General features: G+C 41.7%; 1 protein-coding gene across 1 annotated transcript; it reads right to left on the bottom strand.

The window, feature by feature from the left end:
• Positions 1-16,291: 16,291 nt before the first annotated feature.
• Positions 16,292-20,467, bottom strand: dmrta2 (DMRT-like family A2). Its single transcript, XM_051376371.1, has 2 exons — positions 18,539-20,467; positions 16,292-18,084 (listed from the first exon to the last, which is right to left on the bottom strand). Exons 1-2 carry the CDS (start codon positions 18,996-18,998, stop codon positions 17,195-17,197), a joined length of 1,350 nt encoding a protein of 449 aa, XP_051232331.1. The 5' UTR covers positions 18,999-20,467; the 3' UTR covers positions 16,292-17,194.
• Positions 20,468-20,722: the final 255 nt, after the last annotated feature.

Below are 20,722 nucleotides of genomic sequence, written 5' to 3'. Positions count from 1 at the left end.
TTAAATTAAATCTCAGGGAGCCATTTTTAAAGCACTAGTGTGTAGGATTTAGAGGCATCTAGCAGTGAAGTTGCAGATTGTAACTAACTGAACACTGCTCGCATCTGTATTTGACGACCTGGGAATGAGAACGGGCTGTGAAAGGCCATTCTGGGCTACTCTATGGAACTCCATGGAAGGTAACCTGCACCGTCTGAAGATAAAAACACAACGATTCTTATTTTCAGGTGATTATACACTAATTGAAACATACCCATGAATATCATATTCCATTTCTGCCAAAAGAGCCTCCTAAATGTTACATAATGGACTTGGCCTGAGGCAGCTATTTTTAAGACATAAAGCTATACAGGCATAGCCTATAGTCTTATGTTTACATTGTCTTGCTGAAGCTAATTGTATAATATTGCCAGGCAGCAGAGCCAAAGCTCTGTTGTATATTCTATTGTTTTCTACAGTTTCTTATTTAATTTTAATATTCACTAGGAAATGTTCAATATTCAGTAAATATTGTTTGTTTATACCTCATCTTGTTCTGTAAAGGCATACTTATTCTAAGCCCAACAGATGGAGCAAACTGTTAAAGGAGGGAGGATTGTAGTCGGAGCACTGGGGTGTCTACGTGGCTCACAGGTAGGGTAGGAGGGCCCCCTAGCACAATTTTGTTTTGGGCCCCATGGAGGTTAGGCTCTGGGCACATGTGCAGATGGAGCTGGGATCTGGGGTGGTACTGTATCTGCAGATTTGTTGTTCTTCAATATGGACACTTGGAGATAGAATAAGAATAAGAATAAGGACTGTAATCTGGGATTTTGCACAGTTGATTCCAAACTGGGGAAAAACAGGACTAATGAAGAAATATATAGTAAAAAGTGTCATTAATTAGCTCTTAAATGTGTCAGCAGTCAAAGGTAGGTTACAACACAATAGAGTTACAGCAGTGACATTTCTAAACAACACACATTTATATCGTATACATAGGCACACATTCAGATGCATTTATTGACACACACAAACATAGTTATAGACATACAATCCCAAGCACACAAATGTCAACACTCATGCACACAAACACATCCAACACCTATGCACACATACACTCCACACACACACACACACACACACACACACACACCAGGCATTCAGCAGTCACGCCGCTCTGTAGGACTCTCCTCTGGGTGCTGCGTCCAAGGTGAGTGCGCTGGCTGGCAGCTCCTGAGGAGTTGGTAGGAAGAGATAGCTGAGCGAAGCTATTAAAATACGGGCAGGAATTTCCCTTATCTCTCCCACCGAGGCAGCTCGCGCTGCTTTGTGCTATTATGGAGATAAAATGCACAGAAGCTTGGAATGAGGGAGGGAAGGAGGGAGGATGAGGAGGGGAGGGCGAGGTTGGGGAGAGAAGGCGTAAGAACGTCAGATTTATGGAGCTAGGGAAGCTTAAGGTTATTAAATCGGAAGATTACTCGACTGCGAAATTGTTGAAGTTTTTACGAGAAGTTGAGGGATTTAGGCCGGTATTAAACAGCAAAGCATTAGGAGGCCGGCAATATACATTATTCACAATTTATTTTTACCCCTTTTCTTCTATTCTATTCACCCTTTTCTTTATTCCTCCAATCTTTCTTCTCCCTCCTTTCATCCAGCTCACAGTCAATATCGAGCTCCTTCTAAATTCTTATTCAGAGGAGCATCTGCGCCTCCCATTTCTCCCCTCTCTCCTTCCACGGCAGCAGCGTGTAGACAGAGGAGAAAGAAAGAGGAAAAAGAGCAAGAGTCAAAGAGACAGAAAAGAGATGCAGCAAGACTGAGAGGATAGGCTTGTCATCGCGTGTTTCAGTATTGACACCACTCACAGAGTGAGGCGATGTATACTTCTATCAAGGACATTCATCACTGTCAACTTTTTAGTGCGGAGGAGTAGGAGTTTGAGGAGGTGGTGACTGCCAGAGCAAAAGAAGAAAAAAAAAACCTGATATTTTACATTAGGATTTGAAAAGTGTAAGCTGAACTCCACCTACACAGGGCTCAGAAGCAGTCTCTAATACACTGTAACACGGGCAAATTGCTTTCATGGTGATGTGAGCATTAACTGTTGTGGCACTGGGTGTATCTTTAGGGCAGCTAAAATAGCAACACTTCTCCAACAGTTTGTTGTGATTGCTTCAAGTAACAGAAAGGTTTATCAATGCCAAATACTCATCACAGATTGACAAAAGGGACGCCTACTCTCCCAAATATGTTCTTGCACCTACTCTTACAACATTATGTATCTTAATGCATCCTGCTGTTTGTTGTTTGCTGTTGATAAATGATAGAGTCCTTGGTTTACAAAACAAAATGACTTTCACTGAAGGGATCATCTAGATGTTTGATGAACTAGAGGGTGAGACAGATTTTTTTTTTTTTAAATGGATGCCCTGAGTTTTGCATAGGGCTCTCACACACACACACACACACACACACACACACACACACACACACACACACACACACACACACACACAAACACACCTACCTGCACCCACAGTTCTTCCATGTCTATCATTATGTGCTTGGCTTCAAATGTTTAACATGCCTCTCTCTCTCTGCTCGTCTCATCCAGGTCAGGCTTGTTGTCTCTCAGGAAACAGGGGGGAAAAAAACAGTTTCTCAGAGAGGAACATCAGGAGGGGAAAAGTGAATAAAACATTTTTATAGCATGCACATATCCATGTATATATGTACACACACACACACACACACACACACACACGTAAACATCCCTGAAAGAGCATCCTCCCTCTTGCAGTTTCTCTCCACATATTCCAGAATTTTTTGCCATGGAAATTATTCAATCTCCACTCACATTTAAAGCAATGGCTATTTTATCCATTTTAAATTGAAGATGGCGGAGAGATTTCCTTAGCGATTAGGGCTTTGCGTGTGTGTGTATGTGCATGTGTCTGTGTTGTTGATGCTGGTGAGCTGGTAAACACACAGCTGGTCGTGCTCTTTGATACACCAGGAGGCCTTGAGGATATTTCACACTTCTTTTATACTTGTATTCCGCTGCACACTTTCTCATCCTATTCTTCTCTTCACCTAATTTGCACAATTTTCCTCCATCCCTCATTGACTGCAGTGACTCAGCCAGACTATACGCACCCCCATCTGTGATCAGAGGGCTGGGGAACTTTTCTATAAGCCGGCCAGCTACGTTTTTTATATGCATTTATGAGTGTGTTTGTTCATATCTGTATCCTGATGAAACTCCATGGATGTAGTCCATGGATGTTTATGTATGAATGTGTGATTGCTCACAAGTTCTTTCTCATTTGCTTGTGTGGTGACAATGATTACAGTGATTTTTACCAAATACTGGCATAATACAGCTGAATATGGCCAACTCCGTCTTGTCGTTTATGGACGACTCCCCCACTGTTTGTTGACACTCAGAAAAAGAGCCAGCCATCTCTCGCTTCACTAGATAATTCTCCTCTGTGGCGTAGCGGAGAGAAACTTCATTAACCCCACTGCCACACAGCCAATCCTGGAGATGTGCATGTGTAATGTGGCTGAAAGCAGCCTTTTAACGCTGTAAACACTAACTTGCTAAACGTCAGGATGTATTACACACTCCAGCTAAATCGTAAAGAGCTGGTCTACAGCTTGTGTTTCATGGGCTGTGGATAAGTGCAAAAATTATGTAATAAATATTATATGAATGCAGATATGTAGTTTCAGTAACAATGCACTCACATTACACAGTCCCATGAAACATTTGTATGTTGAATTTACGTTGACATGACACTTTGCATCAGTGAAACAACCCTGCATCCAGTACCAAAGTGAAAGTGAAAACAATATACATAATTGTTATCGTCTTGGAAACATGGGTCTGTCTTTTTCTTGTCAGTTAAATTATGTGTTTTAAAACAGTTTTCACTGATTTTTCAGGTCACTTGGGGGCAGCCATAACAATCTCTTTTTAAGTTTATATGGTGAAACCACTGACAGTATATAGTGGACAGAGCTTCGGGTCTGTGTATTAAGCCTGCATTCTTTCTGATGGCGAGCAGGGGGCAGGTCCATGGGCTGCAAAAAAAAAGTCAGATAGTATTAAGTCTTATGGAAAAATGACCCTACCTCTTACTTGATTTATTTGCCCAGTAAACAGTTTCCTAATGAGATCATGGTTTCAATTTTAAATGACACATAGTTATTTGATCAGTTGTCAATAAAAATATTGAATATAGCAGCTTTATGGAAATGTTATGACATAATTTTTGTTTGGGCTCGTACTCAACTTTGCACAAAACAAAAACATCTAAATTATTCCTGCAGACGCTGTCTTCCAATTCCCAATTTAGCAATTTTCCTTCAGGCTGTTAGTGACTAAATAAAGCATCCAGTGGCAAGTTGAGCCACCCAGAACTCCATCATGCATCCATACAGTCCCCCCACTACCTAAAGCCCACGAAGATGCTTCCTCCTGGGATGCTACACCCACTCAGCCTGGGGGCTGGAGTACATATGGATGTGTTGGAACCATCTTGAAAATCAAGAGAGAAGAAGAAAAAAGAAGAGAGAGAAGAACAGTTAAAATCAGGGTTTGTATATACAAAATTGTGTATTGCTCCAGTGTTTGTGTGCACTTATAATTGTTGAAAGATGAATACAATCGCTTAAAGTTAAATAATGACTTTGGGAGGACACACAGTCAGGAATTGCCATCAGTGATGGCGCCCAGTGTAAACTCTGAGCTGGGCAGCTGCCTGCATGTCGTTTATTTCCTCCGGTATCTGCCTCCAGCACACTCACGCATACCAGCCAACAGGCTCCTTCTGTTCCTTTATCACGCACACTGATATTCACACATACTGTAGGAGTGCAAAGGGAGTAAATGAGCGCGCACACACACGCACACAGAGAAGATGAAAGGTACAGCAACTGAGGGAAAAAATAAGAGAGAGACAGTGAAGATTGCAGCTTAACCTCTTGGCTCCGCTGTAAAGCAGCACTCACTCACTGGAGCCTTGCTGATAGCCATCTGTCTGGAAAGGGGAGACAGCTTCACCTTCCCAACACATCAGCATGCTCACAAACACTCATCCCCACAAACACAAGGACAGCCACTCACACACAACTGGCCAACAGTAAGGGGTGATAAGTAGACCATGTAAAAAATATCTGTATATTTTGAGTGTGACTTTGGTACTATAGTTTTCATTCATCCAACAGAAAGGAAAGTTTAGATGATTTTTTTATCTGCAAAATGAATCCTGTGACCCTTTAAATTCAACTTGCACGCCCCCAAGTCTCAACATAAAATTATTTTTCATCATTCATAAAAAGTTTGCTTTTTAGATATGCAGCATGTGCACCCACAGCAATGATTACATTTAAAGTGAGCATGGGGTATTCATCGACAAAGAATGAGCTATAACTTGGAAATCCTGAACAGAATCCAAAACAGATTTTCAATTTTGGCTATAAATCTGGAGCTAGTCAATAGCTCCCTCTCAAGGTGATGGCTGAGCTAAAGAAAACCTTTGCCGTACCCACATCCTCACCCTCCTCTCCTACCACTCTTCCTCGTCTCCTCATCCACCCATCCTTTAGCCCCACTCTTAAAACATAAATTCCTTGAAATCCTCCCACTTCTCCACCTCCGCCTCTCCTCCGCAGCCCTCTCCCTGCTCCTCTGTGTCCTCTCCACCCCTCGATCCATCTCTGTCCTCCTGATCAATAATCAATCTGCAGGGGCCGAGGCCAGGGGCCCCGCGCCATCTGTCTCCATCGGCAAACCTGAGAGAGAGAGAAGGAGAGACAGAGCGTGAGAGAATGAGAGGGGAGAGGGAGGAGATAGAGTTCAATCTATCTCCATCTATCTCCATCTGTGGTCAGGTCCACTCTGCCGGTATAGATCATAATTTGGAGAGGTGTAATTGCTGGTCAGAGACTGGGGGTGGACTAGAGGGGGGGGGAGGAGGGAGGAGGGGGTGTCAATAATGTTTCTACAGTCAAGCCTTCCCCTCTGCCCCACCTCCCCACTCTCCTGCCTGACCCAGTTTCCCTCTTTTTCTCCTCTTCATATCTTCCTCTCGGTCTCTGTCTTCTTCTCACTTCTCCTGCTATCTTCACTTTTCTCAATTCAATTTACAAAGATCCACAGACCAAAACAACATAATTTATCACTCCCCTTCTTCTTCTCTGTGTTGCTGTGTGCGACTGTATGTGTGGTGTGTGTGTGTGTTGTGCATGAAGTTTGCTTTTCGCTCTAATCCTGGAGGACCAGCACCAACAACGCCTACCCTCAGCATCTGTGCTGCACTTGACATCCGTTTGAGCGTTTTCAGAGGATGTCGCTACTTTGATATTGATCTACCTAGTAACACCTGCCTCGGAAAAATAACTCTTGGCTCGATAAATTAATTCTCTAATACACTTGAGAATGTTGCGCTGAGCTTGCCAAGACCTGGTGCAGATTTTTCCAACGCCCTAATTTGATCACACTATTACCTAAGCATGTGCCATGTAGTTGCAGCTCTGAAAGAATCCTACCCAGCAGTGCACGGTTCGTGTTTATTTAAACCCAGAGTAAAAATTACTTTCTTTTCTTAGATCCCTGTGGTAATTATGAAAACAGATCCATACATTTTGTTTAATTTTTGCCAATTTGACAGAAAATAAGTTACCTCATTTGTAACTCGAGGATATTTTCCCTCAGTCAGAAGCAGGTTGTCTGTGATAAATGTTGTCGTGATTCTCATACATTAACAAGACAAAGAGTCTACAGCCATGCTTCCATGGCACAGCAGTGAGCTAAATGCTACCATTAGTATGATAATATGCTCACAATGACAATGCTAACATGCTGATGTTAAACAGGTACAATCTTTACAATTTTTACCATCTTAGTTTAGCCTGTTGGCATGCTTATTACTAATTACTTGCACTAAACATAAAGTGCAGTTGAGACTGATGGGAATGTCGTTAGTTTTGCAGATATTTGGTCGAAAACCAAAGTAATTTGGACCTGATGATAGAACGATGTATGTGACAGGATCACCAAAATGATTACAGGGGGACATCAATATGTGTAGGCCTACCACATCTCATCGATCCAACCGCTGTTTGATATATTTCACAAAAAAACACAAATGTCAATGTCACAAGTGTCAAAAATGGCACTGGAGGAAAAGTCAAGAGATCACCAAAGTCATTCGGAGGATGGACCATGAATATAAGATTTTGTGCTAATAGATATTGCACAGTAGGCGTTGAGATATTTCACATGATAGACTTTGATATGTTGGTGGCACAAAAAGGAAAATTTAGTTACGGGATTCATCATCGTGGAACCATGGATATCTGTACCAAATTTTATGGCAATCCATCCAATAGTTGCCAAGATATTTTACTAAAAGCCAAAACTGTCAACCTAATGGTGGCACTAAAGGAAAAGTCAGGGAATCACCAAAGTGAGTAGGATACATTATCTGAGGATCATGAATGTCATGGCAATTCATCCAGTAGTTGTTGAGATATTTCAGTCTGGAACAAAGTGGTGGACTGACCGACTGACATCGTCCTCCCTAGAGCTATTTATTTGCCTTGAAGAGCACCTGACTGTGTCTAAGACCTTGATCTCCAATATAAACCAATGTAAACCCCTGCTGAATCTTTAAGGTTCAGTCAGGTCCTGCATGTCTGACACTGAGTGGGTGTTGCAGGTAAAAAAGTAATGCATGCTATCACTTCTCGGTCCCCTCTGAGCTGTATAACACTAAATTCTTTCACCTAGTGGAGAAGGAACCACCTCTTTCCAGCTCCGCCAAGCTGCACTAACAACACTGTTAACCTATCCCATCTCCCATCTTCAATTAAAACACCAGTAAGAAAGGATGTGCTAATTTGAGGCTCAATGACTCATCAGTGCGTGTGTGTGTGTGTGTGTGTGTGTGTGTGTGTGTGTCTCACATTGCAAAATACAGGAACTATTTATATGTGCACGTTTTGGGTGTTTGGTGGGGAGAAAGAGAGAGAAAAGAGTCAGCAGATGACTTGAGAGACAACATTTCTGTTCTTTTCCACAGCTCAACCGAGAAGGGTGTGTCGTAAGAGGCAAACACATATTCTCAACCCTTGCACACACACACACACACACACACACACACACACACACACACACACACACACACACACACACACACACACACACACACAGATGCGTGGGCACTGACTGAACTCCTGTGAGTGAGAGTACCTGGTCTGTGAAGGATAACCCAAAGGGGAAACAAAGAGCCAATGAAACTTTAATGAGCTGGTCACGTATCAGCTGAAGCCTGCTGCAGCTGCACCTCTGCACCGCTCTCTGTCTTTGCTTTACTCTCAAACCACAAACTTCTCTCCCCAATAAAGTGGATAAGTTAACTCCAAACCTCTCAAACAAAATCACACAAAGAAACATACAGAAGATCCAAAGACTGCACCCTAACTGTTCTCAAGAGACATAGTATTTGTTGTGCAAAGTCAAGGACAACTGAATGACAATGGAAAATATTTAAATTTCCAGAAGACCAGTACACTCAGTATACAGAATGAGATAAAGTAGTTTGGAAATACTTTTTATGGTTTATGTTAACCTACTTGGTTCTCCAGCTGGTAATTCAGCAGCAGTGTCAACAACTACATGAATTTCTATGTATGTTGCAGATTGTCCTAATATAACAAAGTCTACCAACCTTGGATTTCACGCAGAATAAAAAAGGCTAAACGCTTGCAAGTATTTGACCTGTAGGTCTTACAATATGGTTACTGTTACAAAAAAAAAGCCCTATTGCCATTCCTCCCCATCCTCTCCATATGTAATATACATACAGTGTACTATATGTGATATGCTAATAAATTCTGAACACACGTTAAAATGATGCCGGCCTCTCCCAAAGCACCCGTTCTCGCTGTTCCTCATCAATGCTTTCTGCTGAAACGTACGATTTGCAATATGCAGTTAATGAGTTGTTGAAGGCTGAGAATGAATCCCATTCTACCCATAATTGTGTGGTTTCCCGTGGGGGGCGAGCAAGCCTGTGTGTGTGTGTGTGTGTGTGTGTGTGTGTGTGTGTGTGTGTGTGTGTGTGTGTGTGTGTCTGTGTGTCTGTGTGTGTGCCTGGTGCCTGACTGTGTGTGTGTGTATGTGTGCTTGTCAGTGGAAACAGAAGCATCTTTAATCTTCATTTGATGATTCTCACTCAGAGCAGGGAGGCTGAAAACACTGTAAGTAAAAAAGAAAGATAGAAAGAAAGAAAGAAAAGCAGAAGGATAAACGGGAGAGAGTAATGGAAGAAGAACAACAGATAACACATTGCAAAGGACATAGTAAGGAGAAATACAAACAGAGGGAGAGGAAGAGGAGTAAAAAACACTTGCCATGATTGTGAGGAAGATGTTGAGGAGGAGATCTCACCAGGAAAAGAGCCAGAGAGGGAAGAGCTGTTTCCTCACAGACCTACTTCTGTCATTCAGTCAAATGTTGCTGAACATTTTGCGAGAAGCTGCTGAGACACACACATGCTCCACTAATACTTGGCAGACAACAATAAATATAAGGAGAAAGAAAAACATTAAAATTGTGCGCTTTTTGTGTAGGAGTGGGGATCAAATAATTCCTGGATAAAGTCTCTAAATTTAGCATTTTACACTTTAACAATGATTTGTAGCATGACAGTTTGTGTGTGTGTGTGTGTATGTATGTGTGTGTGTGTGTGTGTGTGTGTGTGTGTGTGTGTGTGTGTGTGTGTGTGTGTGTGTGTGTGTGTGTGTGTGTGTGTGTGTGACAGTGAAAGGTTGGGAGCTCGTCATGCTTGACAAGGAAGATGTGCTACATCTCCTGTAGGATTTTATGCACACATATACTGTACACACAGCAAATGCACACACAACCCACAAACAGAAATCTTTAGCAACCCAATGCAAACACACACACACACACACACACACACACACACACACACACACACTTTCACATTCCAGCACACCTTATCTGCCCCAGCAGTGTTGACTGACACTCTCCACTTGAGGAGATTAAGTGTGCTCATGCTGTGTCGGCACAGCTTGACGTCCATTTATCCTCAAAACTCATATGGAGCATCTCCGTGAGCTCCGTGCCAACCACGTGCACACACACTACCCACCACGTGCACGTTCGCCAATTTCACTGTACACACCTGCTACTTTGTTGTCACTGCTGTCACTGGAGAATCTGAAACTGGGAGCTGCAGCTTTGCTTTCGTTCCCACTTAAATCAGATGTTTACATGGTCATTTGTGAGCTGACTGGATTTCAGGACCAACGGTGCTGTGAAACTGGGTGCCTCATTTTCAGAAAATGAGAATTCTTTCAGTCGCTCTTAAAAAACATTTTGTAGATATGTGTTTTTCATCCAACATCAGCTGTGTGCTGTTTAATTGCCACACAGAAAGAAGAAGCCTGTGGTGTTTGTGGTTCCAACAGCAGCAGATTTAACCAACACACTATAAATACATACAGGCCATCTGGATACTTGCAGGGTACAGATAACTTGCTGGCAACTGCTGCTGGTCTCTCTTTATGCCTGTTAACATTAGTATATTATTAATTTTTACCATTTTACAGTCTGCTGAGCTAATAATGGGGACAAGGTGGGCTACATAGAAAGCCCTCATGGGACAAACTGAGCTTTCTTGGTTGTATATAACAACCTTTTTTTTGTACTATTTGGTTTCTGGTTTTAAAAGCGTTATCCAGGTACCCAGCCAAGTTGAGTTGATGGCAGCTGTGTGTTGGCTCTCTTAGATGTGTGCTGGCATTGGCAGATCAAATGTGAGCTGATTCTGGCAAAGGTTGGATTACCAACCAGGCAAAGGGGACAAATGCACCAGCTCCACTTTGTGTTTTTCGGCTTTTAGTAATTTGATTACTTGCTAATTTGCTATGGTACAATATCAGTCGAGTGCCACATTATTACATAATCTTCTAAAGCGGTCATATGATTATAAAACCTTAAAATGTTTAGTTTATGTTGTGCTCAAATGGTGCATAACATTAAATAAAGTCACGTTTAATCAAATTACCCAAAACTAAATGTTAAAGGGACCTTTCTAGTCTTCCGACCACTCAAAGGGCTGTACACTACATGTCACATTCATCCATTTACACACTGATGGCACAGCATCAGGAGCAATTTGGGATTGAGTGTCTTGCTCAAGGACACTTCGGGAGGCAGCGGGAGGAGCTGGGAATCAAACCACCCACCTTCTGATAAGTGGATGAGTGTCTCTGGGCAAAATGAAGCTGCCATTTATTAGTGTGCTGTGTGCACTGTTCATGGTGGGAACTTGGAGGCAACAAGATGCCCAACACATTTGCACCAGGGCCCCCACGAAGGTTTATCCACGACAGTTATAGCTCATATATGTCCACCTAATCTGGCTTTGCAAAATTTGGGCTAACAGTTAGCAGCACTGAGGGTAGATTTGGGTCTGTGTTGATCCTTGGTTTTGCAAATTCTGGGGTGTAATTCATCACTCTAGGTGTGCAATATTAGGGCCACTGCTGGGCTGAGTATATTTGCCTAAATGTAATTATTTTACAGTTGCTAACAGCATACCTGTCAGCTTCAAAATTGTGGACAGGTTTCCTTCCTCTGCTGCTTATATGAAACATCACACAATGTGGAGGACAGTTGCAGAATCTGAGGATGAAACATAAAAATAGCTTTTTTCAGAATGACATACAGTATAATCAAATGATAGACTTGTGATAAGGCATATGTGCTTTTCATCTGTGTTTTTCCTTTTTACCAAACTGCACTACTAAAACGTATTAAAGGACCAGTGTGTAGGATTTTGTTGCATCTAGTGGTGAAGTTGTAAATTGCAACTAACTGAACATCACTTGCATCTGTATTGTATGTGAAGTGTGTAGGAGAAACTACATTGGCCACGAAACTCACGAAAAATGCAAAAAGCCCTATCAGCCAGTGGTTTATCAGTTCTGGGTTACTGTAGAAACATAGTGGTTCGACATGGGGGACGTAGAAGAGGACCGAGCCCTGCATGAAGACAATTTGACAGAGTGGAAACAATGGGCCTTTAAACCTGCATACAACTCAGCTCAAGAGCCTTGTTGTGTATCCAGGACAGAAATCCTGTGTCCATTCACAACATAAGAAAAGAGAGGTTTTTCCCAAGTAGTAGCTTTGATGTGAAAGGGATGTCACATATGATGCAAGGAAGGTTTGAAAGAAAGAAGAAGAAGGGTGAAGGGTGCTTCTGGGGCGGAATGATGAAGGGACCCTTCGAAGGACAGATGGGAATGAGATTCCCGAATCAATACCATCCAAGGGTGTTTTGTTATTAACGCATACAGCGAGGAGCCCTCGTTCGATACTCCTCACCTGACTGCTCACATACACAAACGCACATTCACGTTCTTTGCTGTGCTTTTATTTCCCTTTCTTCCCTCAGTCACACTGCCCAGGAAACTGCTCATGCCCCCAGATCTGGAGAAATACTCATGTGGTGGGTGGCATGGAGACTGTAAGAGGTGGCAGAGATATATGCTGATTTAATCACAAACAAGCACATCAATATTTGCTTGGAAAAGCCCCTAAAAATGAAGATATTTGAACTACAAAACTTTATATTACTGTGTGGTATTAAAAATCAATAAATTGTTTTCTGTTTTCTGTAATCTAAATCAATGGGACACCAAACAGAGGTTGCAGTCATGGTTGCCAAGCATTTCTTAGGGGTTGCTGGTCCCACCACTCTAGACCCGCCCTAGAGGCCTCAGGTTTATGTGTTACTTTGTTTTGTTTTATTTTAATAAGAACAAGTTTAGTTTTGACCATGAATTTAATCACAATAGCAGCTATGTTATGGTATGATACTGTGGCGTTTTAGTGTTGATGAGTTCGACTTCTGTTTATACTGACAGTCTGCAGTTATTTTAAATCTGGTAACTTTATTATTGAGACAACACCATTGTTGGTGAGCCAGCTGTAAAATGTCTGAATGCATACTGTAGCCCAACAAGACAGTATTTATTTATTTTGTTTATTTATTTATATATTTTACTGTGAGTGCACTGGGCTGTAAGAGTCAAGACTCTAAATTCAGTGCACAATGTGCACAATTGTTTTTGTCTCAATGTTGGTTTGTTTTGCCGTTATCTATTTGTTATTCTGACAGTAAACCAAACAGCGGCTCTGAAAATGAAAATGGGTTTTATGTATGGAGTAATAACCTAAATGGATTTCTCTCTCTCTCTTTCTCTCTGCACCGCTCTGGGAGCCTGTGGCCATTTATCTGCCAGTGTCTAATTATTCATTAGTGAACTCAGAGAAATAAGCATGGAAAACATAGTTGAGCATTCACTGCAGCAGACCAGCATTACTCTCCAAACTGATGCCCCTGCTTCCCCCTTCTCTTCTTTCTCTCACTACTTCAGCTGGATAGGGGTCAATCTGTCGTAATACAATAATTTGTAGGTGTCATGCACTGTGAGGAAATCACTAAATTCAGCCAGGATCTCCAGATTTGAAAGCTAAAACACATATAATGCAAACCAGGGTGTTTGCCTTCAGGTGCTGCTGTCTGCTGACCAAACATTAAGTCACCGGTAACTGGGCAGAGAAGACCAACCCTGTTGAATCTTCTTTATTAGGCTGCAACAAAGCTAACCCTGTCCAGGTTTGGCAGAGGGGCTACAATGCTCTTACACAGTGCACTGCACACAAGTGGCCAGCAGAGGACACTGTGAACGTGTTGAGCATGCAAATCAAAACCCAATCCAGCACCTGAAGTGCATAATGTATGTTTACATGCATACAAACAATACAATACAATAATGACCTGTTTATCTAGCTTTTGTCAAAATAAATTAATGGAGGAAAAAATTAAACACAAAATATATAAACTGTACAGATTATAGTTTACATTGGGAATTTAAAATTAAATATAATACTCTAAATGTAAAGGAATGAAGAATTTATACATGCAGCAACAGGATTCAACTGTAAGACATATATATTAGGTCTTACAGGTGTCATGTACCATATTTTAGCAGTACTGCAGATGGTATTTGTTTGACAAGACTGTCATCTAGTGGTGCTGTCTGTGTACACACAACTGCCTGAAAATGAGGGGAGTCAATATTTTCAACATAAGCAACATTAACTGTAATGACCCAGCAAATGACCACTCCCTATCAGTCCACATATTCAACTCAAAGGTAAAGGGCAGCACAAAAACTCCTACTTTTTCAACCAATCAACCAATGCCAGGTTGAATTAAAAGAGCATTTTTCTTTATTTTGTGTCTGTCCTTAAGTATTTGTTTGACTTTAGGCTGTTGGTATTAAGGTGTTTTATAACCTTTGTGCTCCTCCAGCTGTTGGACTCCATTATGAGGGTCTAGAAAAAGACATTTCTGTACTTACGAAGGTGAAGGATGTTATTCAAAGAATGAAACGGAAACAAATGAGGTAACCTGGTCTCCTCCGTTCCTAAAAAGTAATTATCAACGACACAAGACAACAATATCAAGCCATATATTCAATGCAACTAGAGGCTGTGTAGGTTTAAATTTAGATTGAGAATACAAACTGTGGCAAGTTGTGGGAATTCTCACAAAACACACATTTTCCTACTCCCCTCTTTTTCTTTTCCCTGTCTGTCTGTCTGTCTGTCTGTCTGTCTGTCAAGTTGAGTTTGTGCATGCACTGCCTGGAACATCTGGTTTCCCAAGGCTGCATGAAAAGATGACTGTTCTGTTGGTTGTCTTCAGATTCTGCATCACTTATGAAGACATGAAGGACACATGTTAGTTTAAGGGATCCGATATTTAAGATAGATCTGTTTTAACTCATCTCACAAAGTAATGTTGCAATATTTGTTGGAACTGGTAAGAAAACGTGAGCTGAGAGAATGTTTCCTGCATGAACGTGTGTTTACATAGATGTACTGTATGTGTACTAAATCTAAATTGACAGGATCACAGTTATTATTGTAAAAATGAATATTAAGCAAACTTGTAATAAGCAGTTCGGAAACCTCAGTTCAGTGTACTGAGGTTTCCAAACCCAGTCCTCTACTTCCCCTCTCCTGCTGCAGGTCTTTGCTTTATGTTACTGTCTTACAGCTGATCACTGATATTGACACACTGATACTGTCGAGGCGTAACTTCTTCTTCCGCGCAACCAATCAGCGTTAAACATTTAATTGCAGCTGGACTGCAATGGTAGTTAGAAAAACTGCGTGGTGCTGACATTAGATGACCTGCAGATGGCGCCACTGCTCTTTGGAAGTGGTCACCTTTCTTTGGAGGCAGTGAAATCTCTGAGTGGATGGAGAAAGTGTTGGCAGAAGCTCAACCCAGTGGATTACCTGTATACCAGTATAACCAGCGGCAAAATGATCAGTATTACAGAATAATGGTATTTTGAGCTGGTATTGGGAGGAGGATTCATAAAGCATTTGTTTAATGTTTCTTCTCCACCCTAATCCCGCATGGACTGAATATTTACTTATGATGTTATGCATGTTTTATCATTTTAGATTTGGTTATGTGAATATGCAGGATGAGAGCCACCGCACCGGCTAAATCTAAGGTGCTGGATGTGAAAATAAATACCCTAAAGAATTAGTTGTAAACGAAAAACTGACCTAAAGAGCTCGAAACAGGATTGTCATTGTACCGTCAGCTTCTTCATACGTAGGCTCTAATCTAATAATTAAGAGTTATTTTATTGTAATTGGATTTAATGAAAAACAAAATGGATGAACAAACCATTCACATTGTCCCTCTCTGTCTGTCTGTCCAACCTTAGAAATATATTTTTTAAAACGTCTATTATTTGTGTTATTTTATAAAAGGAAGTAATGTGTTCAATGTGGTGCTTCAACTTCAAAATGTAGCCTATATCAGTACATTTTATAATCCTATCTATCTATCTATCTATCTATCTATCTATCTATCTATCTATCTATCTATCTATCTATCTATCTATCTATCTATCTATCTGACAGCAGCAGGCCGTTGTGGGTTTGATTCACTGGTTCTGGTGTTTTGCTCAGGAAGTGTTAAGGTGCAGAAATAAAACCCTTACCTGCAATAAACTGGTAAATCTTTGGAAGGTTTTCAGTTTATGCATCAAGGCCATTGCAACTCACATATGCGCCCTTTACTAATTAAAATGTTACATGTGGATGATGTAATAAGGCAAATCTTATATGAGTCACAACACTTAATAATTATTCTTTTCCCACTTTCTTTAAAATAACATTTATTTCCAGCATATTCATACAATGTGACAGCACAGCTTGTAACATTTGAAGAGGAACTGACTTGATCCAGCACTTTGTCACAAAATATTTGAGCTGACTACCGGATAAATGAAAAAGTCAAATATAGCATAGCATTTCATATTACCAAATGCAATAATACAGGCAGTTGGAAACGAACTAAAAAAAAAAAAAAAAAGGTGAGATAAGTGAAATAATACATAAGAAAAAAGGGATGGCATTTACACATCATTAGTTCAACTTTTACATCAGGAAATAGTGTTAACATCCGTAAGCTACATGTTATAATAACTTAATTTCGCCTCATTTAATATTCCGTGTGTGAGAAGAAACGTATAGGCTATTTAAAGTTTGAATATTATATGTACTTCAGTTTCATCAACCAGCTGAAAGTTTGATGGACTTTGGAAAGTCATAACTCTCTGATAAATCACTTTTACTTTATTTTATTTTAAATCCCGCACAATTGACATATAAAAAAATCACTAATAAAATAACATAGGCTATATGTAGGTTTAGACTTTCGAACTGGTTTTAATTTTTATTTTCCATCTTTGATTTATTTTTGGAATCTATAAATATCTTTTCAGCCTCGCGTTATTTTATTGATGGAATAATTTGTAAGGTTGATACCTGGGGGGATGTCATCCAAACGTTTGTAGTCAAACATATAAAATTATTTTTAAAAATTACACATAAGTGAGTTTAGTTATTTTTTCTCCCTCTCAGACCATTTGACTACAAGCCAGATAATCCTATTATATACAGTAGCCTGCAGCCAAAACACATCACAGATTTTCGCCAGAATATTCAACACTTGTGGCTACAAATACAACGGAATGTGTCTCTGTGGTCAGTCCACCGGCCTCACTGTTTCTCCGGCGTGTTGTTGACTAAAGGCCCGTACAGGCCGCTGGCATAGCCTTGCTCCTTGTGCAACATTGTCCTGTCCCTTATGAGGTCGCTAAAGGCATAGTCCATCGGGGGTCTGAACCCCAGGGTGGGCATCAGCCCGGTGGTGGAGTAGGGCGTCATGAAAGCCAGTCCCCGGCTGTGCGCAGAGTAGGCCAGCCGCAGCGGGTTCAGTCCCAGGTGGGTGCCCAGAGAATAGGTGCTAGGATCGGCGCCGAAGTGCGGTGCGTTTGGCTGCAGAGGAGAAAACGCAGAGCGGTTACTGAGCGTCATGGCTCCGGGTAGCATGGGCCTCGTCGGGGCGGTCGTGGATGTCGCGGAGGACGGCGGAGCCTGCTGTGCGTTTTGGAGCATCCTCTCGGCCGTCCACGTCTCATCTGGCCCGGCCTTGTTGGGGCCCTGAGCCCCGCTGTTGTTGAGGATCTGCTCGATGGCCTGCACCACGTCCTTTCCGCAGCCTTGCAGGACGAGCTCCAGCACGCTCCGCTTGTGGCTGGGGAACACCCGGGTCAGGATGTCGATGGCGTTCATGTGCCGGGAGGCCGCAGAGGACGGGGATGGTTCCTGCTCGTCTTTGTCGGTCTCGGAGCCGGAGTCAGAGCCGAGGGAGCTGACGGAGCCAGGAGTTTCCCCTCCGTCTTTTAAAGGCTTGGAGACCGGCGAGCTGATGAAGGATTCGCTGTCTCCGTTCTCTGAGCCCGAGCCTCCATGCCGGCCGTCTGGGGACGAGATGCCCGGGGCCGAGTCACTTTCGGTGGACGCCGGTTTCCCCACAGTCTGCTGAGGGTTGGCGGATCCGGACAGCTGGCTCTTTGGGAACAGCTCATACTTCTGCATGCTTGAATCTGTTGACACAATGAGAACATAACAGTGTTTGAGAGGGAGACATAATACGCCAATGTGCGTCATAAGCATTGAATGAATCAGAGGTCGGAAGTCAGGAAATAAAATCTAAATCAAACAGGCCTTTAAAGAGGCAGCAGTAACAAGTTAAACAAACTGCAATATGAACAGATGTCACTGAGCCAGTCTCAATGTAAAATACACGATTAATGCACTCAACTGTAATATTAATATGCCAACCAAAAAAATTTTCTAAGCAGTCTATAGACCGTCTGTTACTGTCTGTAGACTCATTCCAAGCTCACCAAAATGGCCTATAACACTTTACTATGAATGGTTCATAATATTTAGGCCAATATTTACTGAGATGGCACTTAAACTTCACTCCCTTTGAATATTACTGCTGCCTCGTGTTTGTGTCTTAAGCTGATTTTTGCACACAGCTGCTCCACTCACCTGAGTTACTCTCGCTGCTCACCGAGCCAAACACCTCGTAATTCGGACGCGGCGGGATGATGCCGTTGGCGGCGGCCAGGGCGAGTCCCTCCGCCGTGCCGTAGAGCAGCTGCAGCTCTCGGGCTTCGTTCTCCTCCTGCGCCTGCTGCCGCCGCAGCGCCACTTGCGCCGCCATCACTCGCTGCCTCTCGGCGATCAAGGTGCACTTGGCGCACATACAGTCCTTCCAGCGGCAGTAGCGCTTGTGGCCCTTCAGTGCGGAGACAACGCCGTGGTTCCTGCAGCGGGCGCACTTCGGGGTGCGCGGGTACTTGTCCGCTGCGCGCAGGAGGAGCGGAGGGCCGCGCAGCAGGCTGCTGGCCATGGACACCGGGATGGAGGCTGCCGCGGCCGCCGCTGCCGCTCCCGGGTGGACTTGTGAGGCAGAGGAGACATTGGGGAGCTCCGGTCTCAGATCCATGCTCACTGATGTAACTGAAGATGTAGAGAAGAAAAACGGTGTTCTGGACGATCTGTCTTAGTTAAACTAGCAATGAGCCGTTCACATCTGCTCAGCGGCTCTTAACATCTCTGGGCAACAGGTGAAGTCAACGATGTCTGCCTACTGATGCGGAAATAAAATCTATGATGGAAACTCTGGTGGAAAGTGTTCAAGGAGTCTGGCCAAGAGACAAAAATGTGAAGATACTGTCGACTTTAAATCCGAAAATGGCAGGAGCGTTGACGAGCGATCATTCCTCCCCGGTAGAAAGTTCAAACTGTCCAGGAGGAGCCGAGGTTGTTACTCGCCGCAGCCTGAGACACTAACTTCCTCCAGAGATTGTCAGTGGATACAGATCCCTCTCTCCCCTCTCTATTGTTGCTCCTACGTTTTCATTAGACAAATTTGACAACAATGTGGCGTCTGTCATTGGCCAAAGGGGGAAGGAGCAATCTGATTGGCTTGCCTCTTTTTTCAACTGTGTCCACCTGAGTTCTTATTCCAAATATCAAGTGTTAAGAATCTGAAGGGAGTTCCCGAAAAGCTAAAAATCGATGCTGTGTATTTCCAAAAAAATATTTTATAGATTTAAAACAATAGCCCGTTAGTCATTTATTCAGCTGTAGGCTGTCATAGGACGATATGCTGCCAAATAGGACACACAGAAAATTAAACAATAGCCCTAAAATGAAGGAACATGTTCATCTCTTCCAATAACTTTAATATATATTTCTAAAGAAATATTCTTTATCCTTTGGCGACATTATTCTCAGGGTATAAAGTATAGATCTGTTTATGTTACAGACTAGAATTACATTTCCCCCAAATAAAGATGATACGTGACTGTAATCTCCTCAGCCTGGAAGGTAAGTATCATTTATTTTATTGATTCAAGAAGAGAGAAACAAAATTTGATCTGTCAGAAAAGAAAGTCTATATTTACAGACGGTTATTGACTGCAGAAAATGAGGCTATGTTGCTAAATGGTTAACTTGGTTCACTCGGCTACAGCCTAACTACGGAGAGTTTAACCCTGTTGAAATTATAACCTGATCAAGTGTTTCATTCAGTCTGTTTAGGAGGAAAAATAACTCTAACCTTACGCTTCGTTTATAGGCTTTATTCAAAATATATAGTAAGGCTTTTATTTCAAATCATTTTCGTTGTATGGATTAAATGAGCATGCTAAACCTGTGTCTTTATTTCGTTTTCTAATGTAATGTCACGATACCTCAAATGAAACTGATCTATAATAACGAATATTCGCTTTGACACATTTTCAAGAATTTGGTTTTTTTTCTTGTTTAAATCTTTATTCGGGTATTTTTCCTCTGATCAGTCCAACAGGCTGTGCCGCACAAGCAGAACATTTAAACCAATTTGTTTACTCCGCTTTTGTGTATCTAATTATTAAATTAATTAGCCTACAGAAATAAAACAAAAACATTTCTCATTTTTAATTGTTATTAGGCTATTAGGCCTATTGTATTATTTTATAAAACATTTTTTTATTTAAACTCAGATTACTGGAAATAATTGTTATTGTTAATGCTGTTATTATGTAGGTTAATATTAATGTATATTTATTCTTAGCTAAACATACGTTGTATACACTATTATTTAAATGAGATTAGTAGTAGATGTAGAAATTGGCACCTATTATTATTATTATTGTTATTATGTTATTATTGTTATTATTATTA

Source organism: Dicentrarchus labrax, unplaced genomic scaffold (assembly GCF_905237075.1).
Source record: "Dicentrarchus labrax unplaced genomic scaffold, dlabrax2021, whole genome shotgun sequence".
NCBI classification, from domain to species: Eukaryota; Metazoa; Chordata; class Actinopteri; family Moronidae; genus Dicentrarchus; species Dicentrarchus labrax.
This window is presented reverse-complemented; position numbering and strand designations above follow the sequence as displayed.

Excerpts from the sequence above, each read along its gene's own strand:
- dmrta2 (XM_051376371.1), bottom strand. The coding sequence starts at position 18,998 with ATGGATCTGAGACCGGAGCTCCCCAATGTCTCCTCTGCCTCACAAGTC. Across the intron at positions 18,085-18,538 it reads GAGCAGCGAGAGTAACTCAG|ATTCAAGCATGCAGAAGTAT; the intron begins GTGAGTGGAGCA and ends TTGTGTCAACAG.